The sequence below is a fragment of the Antedon bifida genome, chromosome 6 (genome assembly GCF_963402885.1).
Source record: "Antedon bifida chromosome 6, ecAntBifi1.1, whole genome shotgun sequence".
Lineage (NCBI taxonomy): Eukaryota > Metazoa > Echinodermata > Crinoidea > Comatulida > Antedonidae > Antedon > Antedon bifida.
The window spans coordinates 4038273-4058161 of NC_136231.1; the positions used below are offsets into that span (position 1 = coordinate 4038273).

General features: G+C 33.3%; 1 protein-coding gene across 1 annotated transcript; it reads right to left on the minus strand.

Annotated features, from left to right (window-relative positions):
- On the minus strand, nt 1-17411 carry LOC144845961 (angiopoietin-1 receptor-like). Its single transcript, XM_078703492.1, has 24 exons — nt 17273-17411; nt 15210-15506; nt 12168-12431; nt 11838-11969; nt 11435-11569; nt 10901-11029; nt 10478-10587; nt 9861-10023; nt 9211-9474; nt 8319-8642; nt 7830-7912; nt 7487-7709; nt 6757-7056; nt 6068-6358; nt 4885-5132; nt 4120-4465; nt 3627-3737; nt 3175-3365; nt 2609-2734; nt 2388-2458; nt 1829-1869; nt 1094-1190; nt 344-443; nt 1-135 (listed from the first exon to the last, which is right to left on the minus strand). The coding sequence occupies exons 1-24, from the start codon at nt 17340-17342 to the stop codon at nt 19-21; spliced, it is 4233 nt and encodes a 1410-aa protein (XP_078559618.1). The 5' UTR covers nt 17343-17411; the 3' UTR covers nt 1-18.
- Between the last annotated feature and the right edge of the window lie 2478 nt (nt 17412-19889).

Consider the following 19889-nt stretch of genomic DNA (forward strand, 5'->3'; position numbering starts at 1 on the left):
ATTAGTATAGGCCTAATTTTAGCATTGTGAATAATCTTTTTCGGGCATCGCACCTGCACCAGGTGGAACTATTTCCTCGTCTGATGTAATATCTGCATATGAAAAACCCGGATGCATTTCTACATTCACATAAGGCTAAAAATAAAAAAATAATTTTCGTCAGCCACAAACTATTAAAAATATCATATCCAATAATTTATGAGAATAGGTATATTTTAAATGAATTTGAAGGAGTTTGGGATGATAAAAGTTTTGAATTGAATATTCTCTCTTTAAACATATATCATATAGATAAGTGGAAATAGACATTTTACTATTTAAAAAATGAAGAAAAGAACGTTACCTTGTGTGCTTGTACTAGACGATTGAGGGCGATGTATAGCTGAGCAAAGGTTGGTCGTTCATGGGGTCTGTCCCGCCAACAATGTTTCATTATGTCGTAACTGCAAACAATATAACAATACCACATTATTTTTTCAATTGATAATTCAATTCAATTTCACAATATACCTCATAATTTATTTATTTACTATATTAATTTATCATTATATTTATATTCATTAATTAATATTTTTGTATGAATAATAATACTAAAAAGGTAAAAAAAAAAATACACAAATCAATTTTCAAGTCAGTGGTAAAATATGGAATATGTAATATAATAATTTTAAACTGCGTGCATACATCATACGCACATGGTCCACAGACATACACATGCCGTATTAACAGAATACACTTAGCCATATACTGCGTAATGAAGATCGAAAATTGATATTATGGTAAGCTTTCTTTTTTTTAAACAAAATGTATTTATAGAATAGGCGATAAAGATATGAGAACATTATTATTTTAAAAGTTTTCATTGATAGGTCCTATTTTTATTATTTTTAATTGATCAGTATTTTGAAATTATAACAAAAATAGACCAGTCACAAACTATATCAGTCAATAACAATAACTAATTAAATTTTTAATCATGTTTTCTTAATTTTGTGTCATTGAACTAACTAAAAATAAGTGTGTAAACTCCTTGAACTCGGACCTACTACTACCACAAAGGAAATTTAACAAAAGAAATTTAATTCTACTTTACATTTCATCATCACAATTTAGCGGTTTCTGCATCCTGTATCCGGTAGGCAACTTATCGTACAGTTCTGCGCAGGTCATTCCAGGATAAGGCGTTCCACCTGTTTAAAGGAGATTTAATGTCCATTATCTTCCGTTTGTAAGTAAATTCATTTAATTAGGCCTACTTTATTCTATTTACCTTACAAATGGTTCTGCAAATTCGGTTGTAAATGTGTTCAATGATTTTAAAATTATCAGATGAAATTATCAGTAGTATTGCCTAACAAATAAACACACATTCATGTTATTTAATAATGTCAATATTATTATTTTATTTCACTTTACCATGTAGGATAAACATATATAAGTGGAGGAGCCTATAAATGGAAGCATAGCTTGTAGTGAATAGTCTCCTCAAACAAATTCTAAAAATAAACTCTAATATTTGTGATAAAAGGTGATGTTAAGTAAGCCATACTATAGAAATTATACAATATTGTAACTTATTATCGTAATTATTCATTTGTATACAACCGTATATTGCCAAAATAAGTCTTTCCTAATTTAGAAAAATCCTACACTAGATCGTAGATTTGATTTGAACCCAGCACTTGGCATCACCAACTCTGTTTTTATAGCGTATTTGCCATTATTTTGCTTCTGTACACCTTCACAATCTCTAGGCAACTCCACTTCCTGGAGAGGAATTATAAATTCAAATTGTGTAGAAATTTAAAATAATTTAGTTAAAACTTACCAAGTGTTACAATTTCCCATAAAAGAATTCCAAATGACCATCTGTAACAAAATAAAGAGAAAATCGATAATCAATAATAATCAATAATGCAGAACTTTGATTTATTAGTCTTCAAGGTTACTTAACTCAAAGTTCTGCATTATTTGTTACAGACTGATGGATAACTGTAAAATTAATCATTTGGGAAAAGAAGTTTTCAAAGATACTTATCATCAATTCTATAAATTAGATCATTCAAAAACATCACAATCTAACATAGCAACATCTACAGTTTTAAAATGTCAAATCTTCGTAAGATGGAAAAGAGCCTATATAGTATAGAATGATTGTCAACACATGTGTTGTGTGTTTTTAGTATTGTCTTTTTGATGAACATTGTTCTGTCGTGCATGCGGCCCCGAACCGCTGTGTCAAAATCATGAGGTTTTTGCACATAACCAACAAGTTTGATTCACTATAATATACAATGCGTTTATAATTCTGTTTGTGTGTGTCTGATGCCACGATGACAAACACAAGTACGTATTAAACATCATCAAAGTTCTGAATGAAAACTTACACGTCACTTTTGGTTGTATATACACTGTAGTTGATAGATTCTATTGCCATCCACCGGACAGGAAGTCGACCCTGTATAATTATAAATCAAAAATATCTTTTAAACAATTTTACAAACATTCATTTCGATACCTTTATTATACAAAAGGAAACAATTAGTCTACTTTTTATTTCATAAAATTGTCTTTTCTTTGTTAATTTGGTAAAAAAAACATAACTCACAGCGGTCGTTTTAACATAGACTTCTTCACTCCTAGATAACCCAAAGTCTGTAACTTTGGCTACCATTTTGAGACCTGGTCCTTCACAAAGCAATACATTTCTCGCAGCAAGATCTCGATGAACACACTACAAAAAGATCATATAATGAGTTATGTAGAGCATCGTGTGTATACGTTTGTCGATCCTGTGAACAATTGTTGTTTAACATTTAAAGCTCTGTCTGCACTAGTTTAGAAAAAAAAAAGTGTTGTGTGCCCAAATATGGTAGTGATTCTTACCTTTAAGTGGTGGTGATGGTAGTGATATACCAAAATAGTGATATGACATCATCATGTCCATATATGGGCACATCACATTTGTTCATAAAGTTTGATAGTGTAGACAGAGCTTTAGAGGGTTAGTTAATGAATTCTCTTTATCCTTGCCTAAATATATACAACAAGGCCATATACATGGCTGCAGTCGCGTGCTCAAGTTAGTGTTTACCGACCAACCGACCGACATAGTGAGCTGTAGAGTCACGTTGCACGCGACTAAAAACAAACAAATTGTAGATATGTACATACTCCTTTTTCTGATAAGTGCTTCATGCCAAGTGTCACGTCTGCCGCGAACTGAAGAAGATCCTCTGACGATAACGTCGACGACATGTTGGTTTTGGTTGCATAATTCGGATCAGTTTCAATGCAACGGCTGTGGCGAAGGAAGTTCAACAGATTACCATGTTCGGCGTATTCAGTCGCAACGTACAATACACCTGAAGCAATATGATCAAACGGTCAATGTATTACAATAACATCAAGAATAAAAAAGAAAAAATGAAAATATGAAAACATTACCAAAAAAATAATAATACGACTAAGTTCATAATTTGCCTATACGCATGGAGTGTTTAAGATGGGTTCGTGTAAGCACTTTGTAAAGGGGCTATAGAAATGTTGTGTTATGGTATTTTAAAAATATCAGTTAATTTAATTCCTTTTGAAACAATATTTGGGTTAAATAGTATTCTTAATACCTTCGTATTCACATGCACCAATAAGATTCACAATATTTGGATGATATCCAACTTTACACATTATGTCGAGCTCTCCAATGAAATCTCGTCGATCGTTGTCAGTTACGCCTTCTGCACAAACAAAAAACAGAAACATTATGTGTCACACATTATACAATAATAACCTTTTTAAAGCAATGGGTCTACCTTATTTAAAGGGCGATGAAACATGTCTTAACACATATGTATAGTAACCTTTCGTAAGTGCGACATAAGCATGCCTTAAGCGTGGTTCTCACTAGCGACAAAACGTAACGCAATCTACGCAACGTAAGCAAATGCCCTTCTAATAATTTTGTTTGCCCCCGCCTGCTTGAAATCAAAGCTGCGATGTTTGCAGCACTATTGCGTTGTCGGTTCCCACTTGTGATTACGCAATACAGCACTTTGCGTCGATACGTCGATACGTTGCGTTCTAGTGGGAACCACGTTTACATACTTATTCTTAACTAACCTTTCAGCATTTTGACGGCAGCCTGAACTGCTGTGTCGTCTTTCTTTATCACTGCTTTCATCACTTGGCCAAAGTTGCCTTCAGCGATGATTATATTTTCCAGGACCATGTCTTTCCATGGTATCTGATAGTATGTCGGTGGAGGTGAAAGCTGTGCTTTCATGGAGTAACTAGGTGATAAGGGTGACATAGGACCGAAAGCTCCTGGTGATAAAGGAGGTGACGGTGTGGGGAAAACGAACACGTTTCCCTGTTGTGACGAAAGAGACATTGGGATTCGGCTTGGAGATCTTGGTTGGGCTACGCCAGTGTCATAATCGTTGGCCACGGTTCGTTGCCGAAGAAGCTGAAATAAGAGAAAGTGGTAGAAATACGAACACGTTATTCAAACAAGATAATGTTGGAATGGCCAGACAAGCCTTCATTAACAACTCGAAGGCTCGCTTATTTTGAATCGGCATTTATTTATCATATGCCATCTAGAACACTCTGTCAGAGTTAAAGATTAAATTTTTATATTATATATTTTAAAGAACAAAAAGTATTGTGAAATAAAAACTAAATAAATACTATTTTTGTTGCTGAATATTTATACAATAAAATCCCAAATTGTGCCGCAAGTCCCAAACTCTTTTATATTTAAAAAAAAAAAGCATTCTGACTAATAGACAAGAAAGATTTCTTACATGAAATACGCCTACTTATTATAGGTATCTAATTTGCGAGTTATAAAATAAGCAAGTTCACTAAAATGTGCATCCTTACTCCTTGGTAACTCATCGGGGTTTCAGCTTGTTCCCGATTATTCTTTGACTTTTGTTTGACGACACAAGCCGCAACTATGCCCACTAAAACAAACACTAGTATAATAATCAACACAGCGATAGCCACAGTTATCATACTGTTTTTACTGCTGTTGTCGTTGGGCTGGTCACCGGTACTACCATCCGATGTTGATTCCTCCCGCACAGTCTTTTGCTTCGGTACTATTGGTGCTGTGGTTTTGCTAGTTGCTGGAAGTTTAAATAGAAAATAAATATCAATATATTAACTTAAATACATATTTTATGTATATTAGATTGTCTAAACCTTCTATAGTTTTTGTTTATTCCGGTATTATCGGTAGTTCAGGCAGTATTTTCTTAATAATAATATGTATGCCACTTCCGAACCCATTCCGAACATTTTTGACTTAAACAAATGTCTCAATTTATGATAAACATTTGGATAATCAATTGCCAACTTCAATTAGTAATATTTTAAAACGTTGTAATCCGCCAAAGATATATACTCTAAATTTGATTATTCCATATTCTAGACTGACAAAAAAAACACTTGTTTGTTTCTGAACCCCAAAGGCCCACTCAAAAGCCCCACACAATGGAAAAAGCTTCCTATTACTATAAAAGAAATCAATAATTTTGTTCAATTTATGAAAGAATTAAAGAAATATCTTTTACTTAAATATTAATACTTTATTTTATCAAATTAGAAACTGATACTTCATATCTCCCTTGTACTTGTTATTTTTTAACCATGTTAAAGGCCCAAAACTGAGACAAATATACCTCTAGGTTGTATGGCATTAGATGGAATAAGTACCAAAGACAAAAACAGCAAAGCGGTGGGTCATAAATAAATAATTAAGCAAAATCTTAAGCTTGATATGCAGACATCTCAACATTAGACCTCTTTCTAGACATAATGGTTCAGCTAAGCTAGGTAATTCTAATACAGCTACTGTACAACACCTTAGTTTCAACTATGTGACCCGATCTGGCAAAACCCTACTTTTGTCGGAAATTTTCCTTTTGCTTCATCTATCAAAGCATCGATTAGAAGGTTCATTTATGGCGGCGAAGTTTACGTAATGTTCATCTTTCCCTAATCCTCAATTTACCATAGCAATCTTGCATTTAATATGCATGAAAAAAATATGACGTCATACTTGTTATAGGCGTTGTTCTCATTTCTATGACAGAACTCCACGGTCCATATCCTTCTGTGGTAGAAGCACGAACTTTCATAAAGTAAATGGTGTCTGGTTGTAACGAAGTGTACGTAATACCACTGGTAGGCTTGACTGTACAGTTGGCGTCATCAGAAATATCAGAAGTGTATGATAAGCAAGTCTCATATTGTGTGATGACACCATTCGCTTCTAGTGGTTTGTCCCATGACACTGATATAGTGTTCGTTGTTGATTGATGTTGGATGTTGACTGGTGCGTCAGACGGACCTGTAGATAAATGATATGTTTATAATAATCCACAAAGTTTGAATGGGGATGGTGGATGGTAGAGGGTGTCGTTGAGGTGATGGTTGTGGCAGGTATAACAAAAAAATATTTCTATAAAAAACAACTCGTGATATGTCCCCATTTTCAGCATTCCAAAACCAATCTTCGTGTTAATCTAAAAAATTTTAATAATATAACGGTGGGACATCATATCTATGACGGAAACAAACCCTCCATGGTTGCACCAATAATATAAACGAATTAATGAGAAATATATGGGAATAAATTACTGTTACAGTATTACATATCAAGTAACATATATAGCTTATACTTTCAAATCAAGCCCAGTAAATGCTTTCTGTTTTTTTTTGTATCTCCACTGCTATGAAAGTACTTACTGCTCTGTGGCGTTGATTTTACAAGCGTATTCTGCACTCCAAGTTTCGGTGATGCTGTACGTGCACTGACATAAATCAAATATTCAGTATGCCATCTTAACTTTTCAATCTTCTTATAAAGAGGGTGAACCATATACGTCGTTTTCTCTGGGTCTTCTGTGCGTCTAACCACAGTCACGTTATAGGATTGAATAACGCCGTTAGTTTGCAAAGGTTTACTCCACGATACGATTATATACGGCTGTTTGTTATTTCTGTCTATATTAACTTTGCCTATAAGATTTTCAACTTGCCCCGGAGCTGTCGGAAAATAAACACAGACAAATAACTTATTATTTTTCATTATATTATTTAAATCCCGGTTAGAGTTTGTCTGAATTGAAAAGTACTAACTATAGTAAGTAATTAGTAATCTAGGCCTATATTGTAATTAAATTGCATTCAACCTTATGCGTGTGATCTGTTTAATTCTTAGTCAAAATGTCAATTCAATTGTATGTTTTTGAGATAAAATGTGAAACATAACTGGTTCATCAGTGAAGACTCGAAGATACAACTTACAAACTAACGTTTAACACTAATTGGCTCAAACGAACAAAAATCATACGTATTAGCCCTATATACTGAAATAAAACCTGTAGTCAAACTGTCTTGAGAATAGATCTATTGCTTGTGGTCTTTAAAAAAATAATTTTTGATAAATAATATATTCAAATTAAATATAACTTACGGCCCTGAGAAACTCGGTAGTTATATTGTCTAGATGCCCTGCCATCCATCCCACAGTTTGTTGCCACCATGTAGACGATATAAGATTCATAAGGCCTAAGACCAGTTATATTATACTCTTGAGTGGTCGGGTCCGCTATAAACAATGTCTTGTCTTCATCTCCTGACTCTCGATACGTTATTTTAAAACTATCGTAATCAGGCGGATTCGTCGGTGACGTCATCTGTAAAAGAGTTCGTTCGGGTTTGAACACGAAAAAAAAACATTTTTGCAGACAATTCTTATTTTCATTATTCGACTGTCACTCATAGCATGACTTTTTAACAAAGTTGTATATTCTTACCGTCCAGGCAACAGTTATTGTGTTTTCGTCAGGGCTATGTTTATCAGGACGAGGAGGAACAATCGACGGCGCATGTGCGGGAGCTATGAATGAAAATAGGTGATTTAGTACTGTTATAGAAACTTGTATCTAGATGACTTGCGATAGTCGGTTAGTATCTGTCGAGTGACAGCTGCAGAATCGGATGAATGGATATCGGCTTAATGGAAAAATATCAGTTGAACAGTATTATAGTATATTATAATAAATAATAAAATTGCGTTGCATCATACGTTTGCGTGTGCATACATTTAACGTATGATCATAGTACTTTACGTTCACTTCATGTAGGCTTATATAACAGAATGTTATAGCAATAGCAGATTTTACACGGTGTTTTGTTATTGTTTATTATTAGTGTTATTATTTATGCATATTTCTGGGATTTTTTTCATATATATCTAAGTCCCGAGATGGGTTTTCAAGGTACGTTGTGTGTTGGCCACTTACCACTACATTTTATTGTAATTGTGGAAATTGGACTAAATTCGCCGATAGCATTATCCACACGGTTTCCCTCAGGACGACGGAATCTGGTCTTGAACTCATACGTTGCATGAGGCGTTAGATTTTCGAGCGTGTAGGACCCGTTGACCGCGTCATTTTTACTGATATACTCCTCTTTCCATGAGTCTTCATTGCTTTCAAGACGATAGTAAAGATAGATAGATTGAACTGGCCCATCTCCTGTGTAGTTTTGAATATGCAGGTCAAGTCGAAAAATACGGTTGTTGTTTTCGATTACGCTTGGCCCCATTGTGGGTGTAGGGGGCTCTGTTGATATAATTGTACAGTTGATTAAGTCAAGCAAAATCCAATTAAAGAGCTAACCTTTAACTATCTAGTTACCTTTCTGGCTGATACAATCATCAAAGTCCTTCTCCAGATACACAATTTTGAAGGCCCTTTCGTCTTTACCTTTAAAGCTTGTTTTCCTGTCGACGTAAGTCGACGCTATCGTTAATAATCGGCGATCTTCTACGTAAACATTGAAATGTTAACGATTTATAGGAAAAGGTACTCGCTATTGTCATCATTTCAACTTGATCGTTTTCAAACGATCGTTGTTGAACTGATAACGATCAACGACGATAGCGTCGAATAACGTCGACAGGAAAACAGGCTTTAATCCGATCGAATAGTAGGCCTACAACGTTGGTGTATTTTCCAATTTACCAGTAGAAATTCGACAATGAATAAAACATAGGTTTCGGTTTATTGGGTTAGTGGTAGTGAGAATCAACATTTATGTACATCAGGCGATCCACAAATCACTTGTATTTATCAAGAGGCGAATTTTCTGATTCACAAAGCAATATCAATAATGATTAAAGCCACTAACCTTTCATCCTAAAGTACCATGTTGTATCGGCGTATCCAGTGTCGCTGATCACCCGACAAGTGTAGTCTCCAGGTTCAGCATTTTCAACGTAGAATCTATATTCATTACTAAGAGTCTGGTGTGGAGATATCTCTTGGTTGGAAGGAGTTAATAAAAACACTACCGTGCTTTCGTCGTAGGTCACATCAAGAGAACATGCCAACTCAGCATCAATACCAACATTGTCTTGGAGGACTCTTTCCTTAGCAGGAATCGGATCAGCACCTGTCCAAAGCACAACAATAACATTTTTTTTATAAATGTAGATAGAATTAGGTTTAAGCAACAAGGGTGCCTCACAGGAGGTACCAATTTTTTGGGTCAACCGGCTCAGCTACAATGATTATGTTCCCTTAGGTTGACCCTGGTCTCCCCAATTTTAGTTTTTTTGTTATGTATATACTGAAATAGACCGAATAAATAATGAAATGAAAAACTGACTTTTGCAGCTCGTATGTTTAATTGTTGTTTATACTCTACAGTTGTGCGAACAGGATGGTATGATGTGAAAATACTTTATTGGACATTCCTCTTATTAGTTTAGTATGAAATTATTGTCTGTTTATCCCGGTAAGTCCTACAGTATTTTTAGGCCAAAAGATTCTTCTCACCTGTTGCCACAATAACGGTTGAAACATTGTATTCGCCAATATTACAAGTAAACTCCAGTTGCCCATTATTTTTCTTGGGAATAAACGTAAACTGCGCTGAATGGTCTGTTAGTTCGTCTTGTTGTGTACCTTCATACCATGGCTTTGGGCCGATTCCAACAAACTACAATAAATAAATTGATTGATGTTGCTAATCACGCATAATTATATGTTATGGTTTACGTGCCCTTTCACTCGAAAATTACACGTAATTTGGTGCGGCGTTTTGTTCCATTCCCAACATACGAGGAAGGCCGGTGGAAAGTTCATATGTATTCGTTTATTTTCATCATCATCACTATCATCGTCGTCATAATTGTTGTTATTATCGTCATCATCGTCATCATCATCGTCACCACCACCATTATTGTTATTATCGTCATCATCGTCATCATCATCATCAGCGTCAGTATCATCATTGTTATGATCGTCATCATCGTCATCATCATCATCGTCATTATCATCATCACCATCATCGTCACCACCATCATTGTTATGATCGTCATCATCGTCATCATCATCATCGTCATTATCATCATCACCATCATCGTCACCACCACCATCATCATTGTGCTTACCGTAATGTATGGCGGGTTTGGACAATCATCATCTGAGCATGTGCAGTTCAGAGTAATAGAGTCGTCATCAAACAAGTTTACCTCTGTTTTGGAGGCTGTAAACGTGAATCCTTGCATAACAAAAAAAGTGAAAATTTATTATAGTATTTGAGAAAAGGTTCGGTTAATGAATTTTAACTACTTGTCAATGCTTACATTTTCACTGCATTTACAACAAGCATTCATTTACCAAATTCTTCAAGGTGTCCAGTACAGTAGTATGGTACATTGAAATATGTATTGTCACAATACGCCCAAACTCGTTTTATTTTTAGTGAAATTGTAATGTTCTACACATACTACAGTGATTCAAAGAATAAAAATATTATTTTTTGGTTGTATGCTCTAATTATTATTATTCTAAAATAATCTAAGTATACATACTCTCCGACGAACATATAGGCCCTTTAAAACCATCCGTACAAATACAGCCACGTTGTCTATCGCAACTTGCTCCATTCATACATGTACATGTTTCACGGCAGTCGGGTCCATAGAAACCATCAGAACATGCTAATTAGAAAACAATGTTTTTAATTTATACTTTCATTGACATTGATTGATGTTTTAATCTAATTTGTAATTTTGTGCTAATTAAAATTAACAAAGATTTTCACACTCTTTACTAATCGCAATCAACAATTAGCTGTTACTGAAAAATATATAAATATATTGTTTACTGTTTTAAAACACATTTTATATTGTATGTTATTATATGTTATAAGTACACATCTACATATATTGTTTATATAATTATACATTTATTTTAGTTAAGATCATTGGATTGCTGACTCTTGTTACTTTAGCAATTCCTAACCGATTCTCTCTTGTGTCTTAAGTTTTAGCCTAGTATTTGGTCAAATTAATGACATGAAATATAATTCATCGTCAGACTAAATCAATAGAAAGATGACGTACGTTCATCACATCCAGGACCTGTGAATCCACTTCCGCACTTGCATCCAAACGGGTTGTCCTTACAGAACTGCCATCTGCATCCTTCTTCAGGGCAGTCATTTAGACATTCATCTCCATATGTGTTTGCTGGACAAGCTATTATAGAAGCCAAATACGTAATAACATAGATGTCGAGATGCTTACGTATTACCAAGACATGAATATTGCCTTGGTATTACTGGTTTATATGCTGTAAAGCTCTGTCTACAAGTGTATGTGGCAAAAAAATGTAATATGCCCATATACGAACATGATATATGGCATACCACTACCATATTTGGGTATACCACTACAATATTTGAGCACATCACACTTTTTTTGTCAAACTAGTTTGATAGTTTAGACAGAGTTTTAGTATACTTACCCGTTTCGCAATGTTCACCAATAAAGTTCGGATGACAAATGCAGACGCCACTTTCGTCACAGACTCCACCATTGTAACACTTTGGGCAATCCTGGTCACAATTTGGAGGCTTGAATTTACCGTTAGGACACACTAAAATATTGTTAAAAACCCAATTATAATAATGTACCATTATAAAAATTGAGCTGTTAAAATAGGAAACGCCTTATCGTTTATTATTAACTATATTATAAATTATTATTGCCTACACCTAATATTATTTTTAATAATTATGTATCTATTAACTAATTCATAATAGTATTATTGTGATGACCTCCTAAAAATCCTTACCCTTGACTTGTACTTGGAAAGATACACCTAACGCTCGTTCTGATTGGTAAACCTCATACACTCCCGCGTGGTGTAACTGGGCTGCGGTGATACTGTAAATAACATCTGTTGTAGTAATTTCATAATTTAGATTTTCATCAATCTGGCCGTTGTACCGCCAAACAAGAGTCTCGTTTGCTTGGAATTCAGACGTTTTTCTCAAGATAATTGAAATCGATTCACCAACACTTGTTGTGTAAAATAACTGATCGACTTGTAAAATTGCTGTTAAATTCAACCAAAATTAAATGTAATTACGTGGGATTGTTTACAGTAAAAATATTTAACAAAAGTCATTGCGTAGAAATAATATTATTAAGTTCTCCATGTTATAGTTTGAAGATTTTGGTTAAAATCTAGAGATTGTATATACCAAAATATCGAAAAAATATGGGACAACACTCTATCAGGTATTCTGGTGCAACATGTGGAATGGTATCCTAGATGATGATGTTGTTTAAGATTATATTTGAAAGATTATTGAAAAGTGATTTATGTGTATTAAGTTTAGAAAGGCTGCCCTTATTCATCTATTATCTATTCATTCTTCAACGTTTAGGGATGAACTTACAATGTTACTTATGTTTACAATGTTTATATAACTTATTTTGGGGTAAATAAAGGAAGAAAGAAGAAGAAAAGAAAAAAACTTTGAATTAATACGTGTCTGATTGCAATTAGTAAATGGCAATGAACCACATGTATGACTTTGCTTTGACCCGGACAGACATTTATTCTGTTTAAGATAATCAAGAAAAACGGAAAAGGTGCAGTAAAATTAGCTATTAGATATGTAGGCCTTTTAAAAGTAAATTCAACATACATTTGAGTATACATTCTTATGACGTATATTAGTTCAATATACATTATTTATGGGAATAAATTTATAATTGTAATTACAGCATATATCTTCCTTTTTATTGAAGGTTTGAATGGCGAAATCAAATGTTGATATAAATTTTGCGGTAAACCACGTATATTAGTTTAGTTAGCAAGTGGGGTGGGGGGTGGGGAGATTGAAACTAGCTATAGAAGAGCATTGTTTCTCATGAACAATAGTGAATGGAAACTAGCTGTAGAAGAGCATTGTTTCTGATAGGTGTGAAAAGAAAAGTGAGACAAGTTAAAAACAATAGCATTGTATCGATACAGCTTCAATACAATGCTATTGTTTTTAGCTTGTCTCACTTTGCTTTTCATATATCAACAATATCTTCCTTTAAGCCTAAATCTCTATTAATACACCTCAACCTGATCACCAGTTATTAAGCGAAATGGAAAGAGAACCATTTCCAAAGATATCGAGAAAACAACAACAATAAGACAACGGTGGTGATTGACAGTTGAGAATAAGTTATAAACGGAATGGTGATATACTGGATATGAATTAATCAATTTTGAAACTATAAAGATGAGGACAATCTGTGAGAATGAGAAAAAGAAAATAATAATAAATAAATAAAAGAAAAGTTGAAACTAAAAAATAATTTCTGTGAAAATTCCATAAAATGTCGTTCGTAATAGTTTGTAAGTACAAATTTAAACTTAATATGAAATACATTATAATTGTAGGATCAGAAACGAGAGGTGATGACCAACAATAGAAAACATATATGCTTCTTTGTATTGTATGTACGAAGGGAATCTGTGTTATCTATTAGAATAATCACTTTGAACACAATAGATTTGATATTGTACTTTCTATGGGAGTGGTGAGGCGCGACCGGTGTCCAGGTGCGGGTTCCAACTAGGCCTACATGTGTCCTTCATATAAATACCGGTTCCTTAAACCTTATTCATTGCAATCAGTTCATATTTAATTAAGATAAATTAATTGCAAAGTAGGCCTACACATTTGATTGAAACACCATATTATTAGAAAACAGTAACAGGGCAGCTGTGAAGATTGTTGTAATTCAGTATATTTATTATTAATTTTAAGTGTTTGTATGAGTACCAAGATATCAAACCATCGACTTTACCAACTTATTAATAGACCTACTTATCGATGATAAAAAAAAAAGTATTCTGAAAGTAAAAGTAAGTAAAGGAACATGGGACTACTTTTTTTTTTATATCAAGAACCATCAATACGAAGAACATTTTCTGAAGTGGTGGCCGTTTTCTGAAAAGGTTACTGAAGTGGTAGGCGTTTGCTGAAAAAGTTACTGAAATTGTGGGCGTTTGCTGAAAAAGTTATTAAAATAGTAGGGGTTTTCCTGAAAAAAAGTAACTGAAATGGTAGGGAGTTTCCTCACAAGGTTACTATAATTATGATGAGCGCAAAATGGTGGAAGGGCGTTCTCTGAAAAAGTTAATTTAATGGTAGAAAGGCGTTTTTCTGAAAAGTTACTGAAATGGTAGAAGGGTGTTTTCTGAAAAAGTTACTTTAATTGTGAGAAGTGCGTTTTGCTGAAAAGGTTACTTTAATGGAAGAAGGGTGTTTGTTGAAAATGTTACTGAAATGGCAGTTGTTTGCTAAAATGTTACCGAACTGCTATGGACTTAGCTGAAAACAGCAACACAATAGTAGGGACTGTTTGCGGAAAGTAACTGAGGACTAGATTTTTCTAAAAAGAAGTTAATAAAAGAAGTTATAAAAAATGGTTGACCTAGATGGGTCAATAGGTGTGTGGTGTAGGTATAATGTTAAATACGGAAACATGTGTTCAACAAGATGTTTCTGAAAACATGTTTATGGTTCAATTGATTGACAGTAGGCCTAGATCTTCTTTAAACAATGAAGGTTCGAACGGATCAAATATGGCATCCTCAGTAAGGTACGTTTAAATAAATTATGTATTTCAGCTTACATGCGTACCCCAAATACGATGCCCCTGGATACTACTGTATTGTTGTAAAGTAATTGTGTAAATGGTGTATGACGAGGTCAACAAGCACGACAAAGGAATCAATTTTTTGGCCTTTGCAAAATGAATAAAAAATGCAGACTTTGTCTACAAAATTTGGCCAAAAAAAATTATTTAGTTATCCTAAACCTACCATTTTCGGATATTGTTACTGTAGAAAAGGGTCCATTTTCTTTATCTTTATAAGAACAGAAAAATGCTCCAAATCTTGCATTAGCTTGCGATTCTTCTAACATTAATTCCACTTCGTCTTGATCACGAATCGGTAGCCCACTGAATGTTGATGTTAGCTGAAAGTCATAACTCGTATTGTACAGACGATCCAATGTCAACGATACATTCTCAAGCGTACTGCGTGTGTCCAAACACAGTAATTCTGTGTTACCTGATCCGACAATTGGAAACTTGTTGATGAAAACTATATTATTTCCTGAAATAGTAAAATTAAATTCTCATTATAGTAAACAATCTGTAAGACTAAGAGATTAAACGTAACATGGACATTATGAACAGAATATATACTCTTGAACATTAATTTTAATTACCGTACACTGTAAAAAGGTTTTTACAGTGTAAATACATTAATTACTTTAAATAAACTAACTTTATTATCAAAATGAAAAGGATGGATTTCAATAGAAGGTAAAGGCAAGATAATTTTATAAATATGAATACCGCAGACGAAGACGGTACCTGAGATAACATGAATATGGTTGACCTAACAATCTAACAAACCCAATTAAAAAAGGGGAAGGTTTGCCACTTCCGTTACTCCATCCCACAGGTCTAGACCTCGACAGCTGTATCGTCAACAACCAGTATATTAAGTTGGTTTACTGTTTAAAAAAAATTAGAAACAAATATCATCTACCTATGTTGTTTGGGATGCTCCAATTATTTGGGAGAGCAATTAAGAAACAATACTCAGAGGTCATTCTAACTGAATCTTTTAAGCAGGAAATCTTAAATATGAATTTACTAGTCAATTGTTTTTAAAGTACCTTGCGTTTTGTAGCAACAAGATTTTACTATAAATACATTAATGGACTTTTTATGTTTGTATTTTTAAAGATTACTCGGTAATAAAGTACAGATTAGTAAGTTCATTAATAAGGAAATACATTTTAAAAAAAACATGAATAATTATCTTAATAGTTTGTTATATCTTATCTCTTATCTTATCGATATAGTTATCATATTGATAAGAAAAAATGATTGTTAGTGGAATAACAAGATGGTTGATACATGGAGGTATACACCTCCATGGTTAATAGTCATCACTTATGGTCCACCGACAGTATACATTCCCCCTAGCTTTAACAAAAAAAAAAAGATGTTTTTACCATTATCAATTAAGTAGGTGCCTGGGAATGGTAGGACATATTGTAGGTGCAAAGTCGTAACAATAATGGGGATAGTCGTTTGACTTTAAAATGATAAAGCATAGGCCTATATTTGGCTTTGGATAATTTGTAAGATGTATTATCACGTCGTCATCTACTCATTTTCGTGTGCATAATATTCTCATTTTGCAGCATCAAACCTTGTTCGTAGTAGGCCTAAACTCTCCTTTTTTCTAGTCAATCTCTTTATGCAATTATTTTCTAAATTGCATTGTAAGACCTATATAATTACAATACGATATAACAGGTAATCCTGTTCCATCGCACCATGGAGCTATAAAATGTTACAGCCCTATGATGATCGCACGATCATTACGTCACCAGCTTTATCTTCATTATCATTCACATAATTAATTATTATATAAATATTTTGCTATAATTTAACTATTCTTTGTCTCAGTGACTTTTTTTCTTTTAGACTACTTTTAAAGCTGTAAATTATTATCCGTTAAAACAATGGCAATGGTGGTAAATTCCAAAAAGTAAACACAAAAAAATGTAATCATAACATAATTCCTATCTCCTCGAATCTAAAATTACATCTATTGGAATAAGGAAATATACAATAATAATGCGTTGTCTAATTTAATTGTACCATATTTGTGAGTACAGTAATTTTAGATTTAAGTTAAGAAGTATCTCTCAGTATATCTCCATGTTAAACATAGGGCCTAACTCCGGTTCTTTATTACTATTTTTTCGTTTCAATTGAAAACAAAACAATGGATAAAACAGACTCCAGATGTTTACGTCTTAGCATTGTTCGCACATTGTTCTTTAGTTTGCTACTCACCCGAAATTTCTGTTTGTACCAATCCAACAATACGGCTAAAAATCAAAATAGCAAATATGAATAAATCCATTTCTAAAACGTCATTATATGTTAATTAACGCACTCTTGGTAGTTCGTTAAGTAGTAACGTGTTTGGTTGTTGCGCACGATTAACAAGTGTGTGTACACACAGATTTTGGAGTTCTTAAAAGATAAATAGCCAACTTCCGTTAGCGGAAGTGTGGAGAGCGATAACGGCAAGGCAGAAAGTGGATTGGCATATATACCAAGCCCGTTCCGCCCTCGTTAAACCAGCTTTTAATTTACAGCAAATAAATCGATTATGGTTTCATTTAATACTTTTAATATCTCATCCATCTCTGTCGGTTTTTGCATTAACAACTTTTCACAAGTCTTGAAGAGTTTAAGTGATATTTCAAGATGTTGATGATACCTAATGATAATAGGCCTACTCGTGGAGATTTTTAGTAATCTTATTCGATACTAGTTCAGAAGATGACTAAATATAATATTAAATAAATTTAGTATTAAATTTAGTCGTCTACTTACAAATACTTCAGTGAAATACGAGGGGAAATATTGTGCTTTTCTGTTTTCTCAATAATTGATATAGTTTACAAAAAGCAATGTTGTTTAATTTCTGCCTTAATAATTTTACTACTAGACTTCGAGATAATTATTACCAGGCATAAAATGTTATCAGATATATTGGATATGTATTGTTATTGTTTGCTCGATTGGAAAATCTATATATATCCGAACAAAAGAAAACTTTATAGAAAATCTCATTATGCTTTTGTTATTAAAGTATATAATTATTTTGATTAAATTCATACTGAATATTATTTTCCCCAATCTTTATAACGATTATCTTGCAGATTATATATTTTAAAAATGTTTTATTTCAACAATAGTTTAGAGGGTTGTCCATCCAGCAGAAGCTGATCAAAATATATTATATTTTACTATTTCCTATTGGTATGCTTTGTATGCATATCAAGCCTTTCAAGCAGAAGTCCCGAGTAATTATTGACAATATTGACAATTATAATAATTGAAAGGAGTCTTAAGGAAACTCTTCTCCTTTTAAGCTGACCACATCGTATTTATTGAGTTGCTAAACTTTGTAGGCCCTGTACATGTTTAGAAGTCTGTCATCATTTGAATGTTTTGCTAATTTTTATATTTTTATATGTACTGTAGGCCTATATGGAAAAATCTGAAATAAATTTAGTAATAATAATTAGTGAATAATACCATAGTACCATGTACGAACAAGGTTTGATGCTGCAAAATGAGAATATTATGCACACAAAAATGAGTAGATGACGACGTGATAATACATCTTACGAATTATCCAAATAATAATTAATTAATAAAAAAAAAATAATAATTTTTGGAATTATTAACATTGGCACGCTTCTTTGAAAGAAAGGTGCGTCCAGAGTATAAACAAATCAGTTTATTCACTAATTATTATTAAACTTTATTTCAGATTTTTCCATATACAGTACATATAAAAATATAAAAGTTAGCAAAACATTCAAATGATGACGGACTACTAAACATGTACAGGGCCTACAAAGTTTAACAACTCAATACAATGTGGTCAGCTTAAAAGGAGAAGCGTGCCACTGTTAATAATTCCAAAAATTATTATTACTATTATACCATGGAGAAGTAATTTTTTCTCTATGATTATACCAAACTACACATGTAATAATGGCACTTCCTTTCAGCGTGCCACTGCTTTAAATTCCAAAAATTATTATTATTATTATACCATGGAGAAGCAATTTCTCTATGATTATACAAAATTACACATGAAATAATGGCACTTGTTGGCTGCATACTATGCATTGGTTAGTGGGTGCTTGGTATCAAATATTAATAAAAGTACCGTATGTAAAAAAAATTAAATTAAAAGCAAGTGTACTACGTGTCCTTCAGTGCTATAAATAAAACTTCAAGTCCCGAGGGTAGCTGCTTCCGTTGTCTGTCACTACATCTAATCCGGCGAAACTTTTGAATAGTACACCCTATTATCTTATAACTGTGTTTACAATAAGGAGGAATCGATTGCTGACACGGATGACCTGTGTGATGATGTGGGTATTTGAACTAGCACCATGGCGGTTAAAGAGCGTCTTTAGATTGTAATTACTGTACTAGTAATATCATGTCTGGATGTAGTGAATTATATTCTTCATGGGTTGTTACATTGGCGAAGAATTAAACACTTTTTTTTCGTGAGTCGTTGTAAGTCGAACACCAAATGAACTGATCCATGATTGTACCATTTTTGTTGTGGTGTCGCTGACTGAGCTATATTGCAATCAATTTTATTTCTGGGCTTCTATTTATTTTGTTTAATTTAATCGTTTACGTTTTACTTAACGCATTGGGTTTTTATTGGTGTTCCATAATTATTAGAAAAGATTAAAACTAAATGTTTTACCAAGCCGAAGTCGTCAGTTCTAGAACTGGCCCGAAAAAAACAAATCACGATTTTAACAATCTCGTTTACGATTCTCGTGTACAGCCATGAAATAATCAACACACCTATTACAAAAAAAAACAACCCACTTATTGTGATATTAGGCAGTCAAATAAGAAC

Bases quoted from the DNA above. Each gene is read 5' to 3' on its own strand.
- LOC144845961 (XM_078703492.1), bottom strand. From the start codon at position 17,342: ATGGATTTATTCATATTTGCTATTTTGATTTTTAGCCGTATTGTTGGA. The intron at 7,913-8,318 runs GTAAGTGGCCAA...TTTCATTCATAG, and splicing joins AATTACAATAAAATGTAGTG to CTCCCGCACATGCGCCGTCG. The intron at 6,359-6,756 runs GTAAGTACTTTC...ATTTATCTACAG, and splicing joins AAAATCAACGCCACAGAGCA to GTCCGTCTGACGCACCAGTC.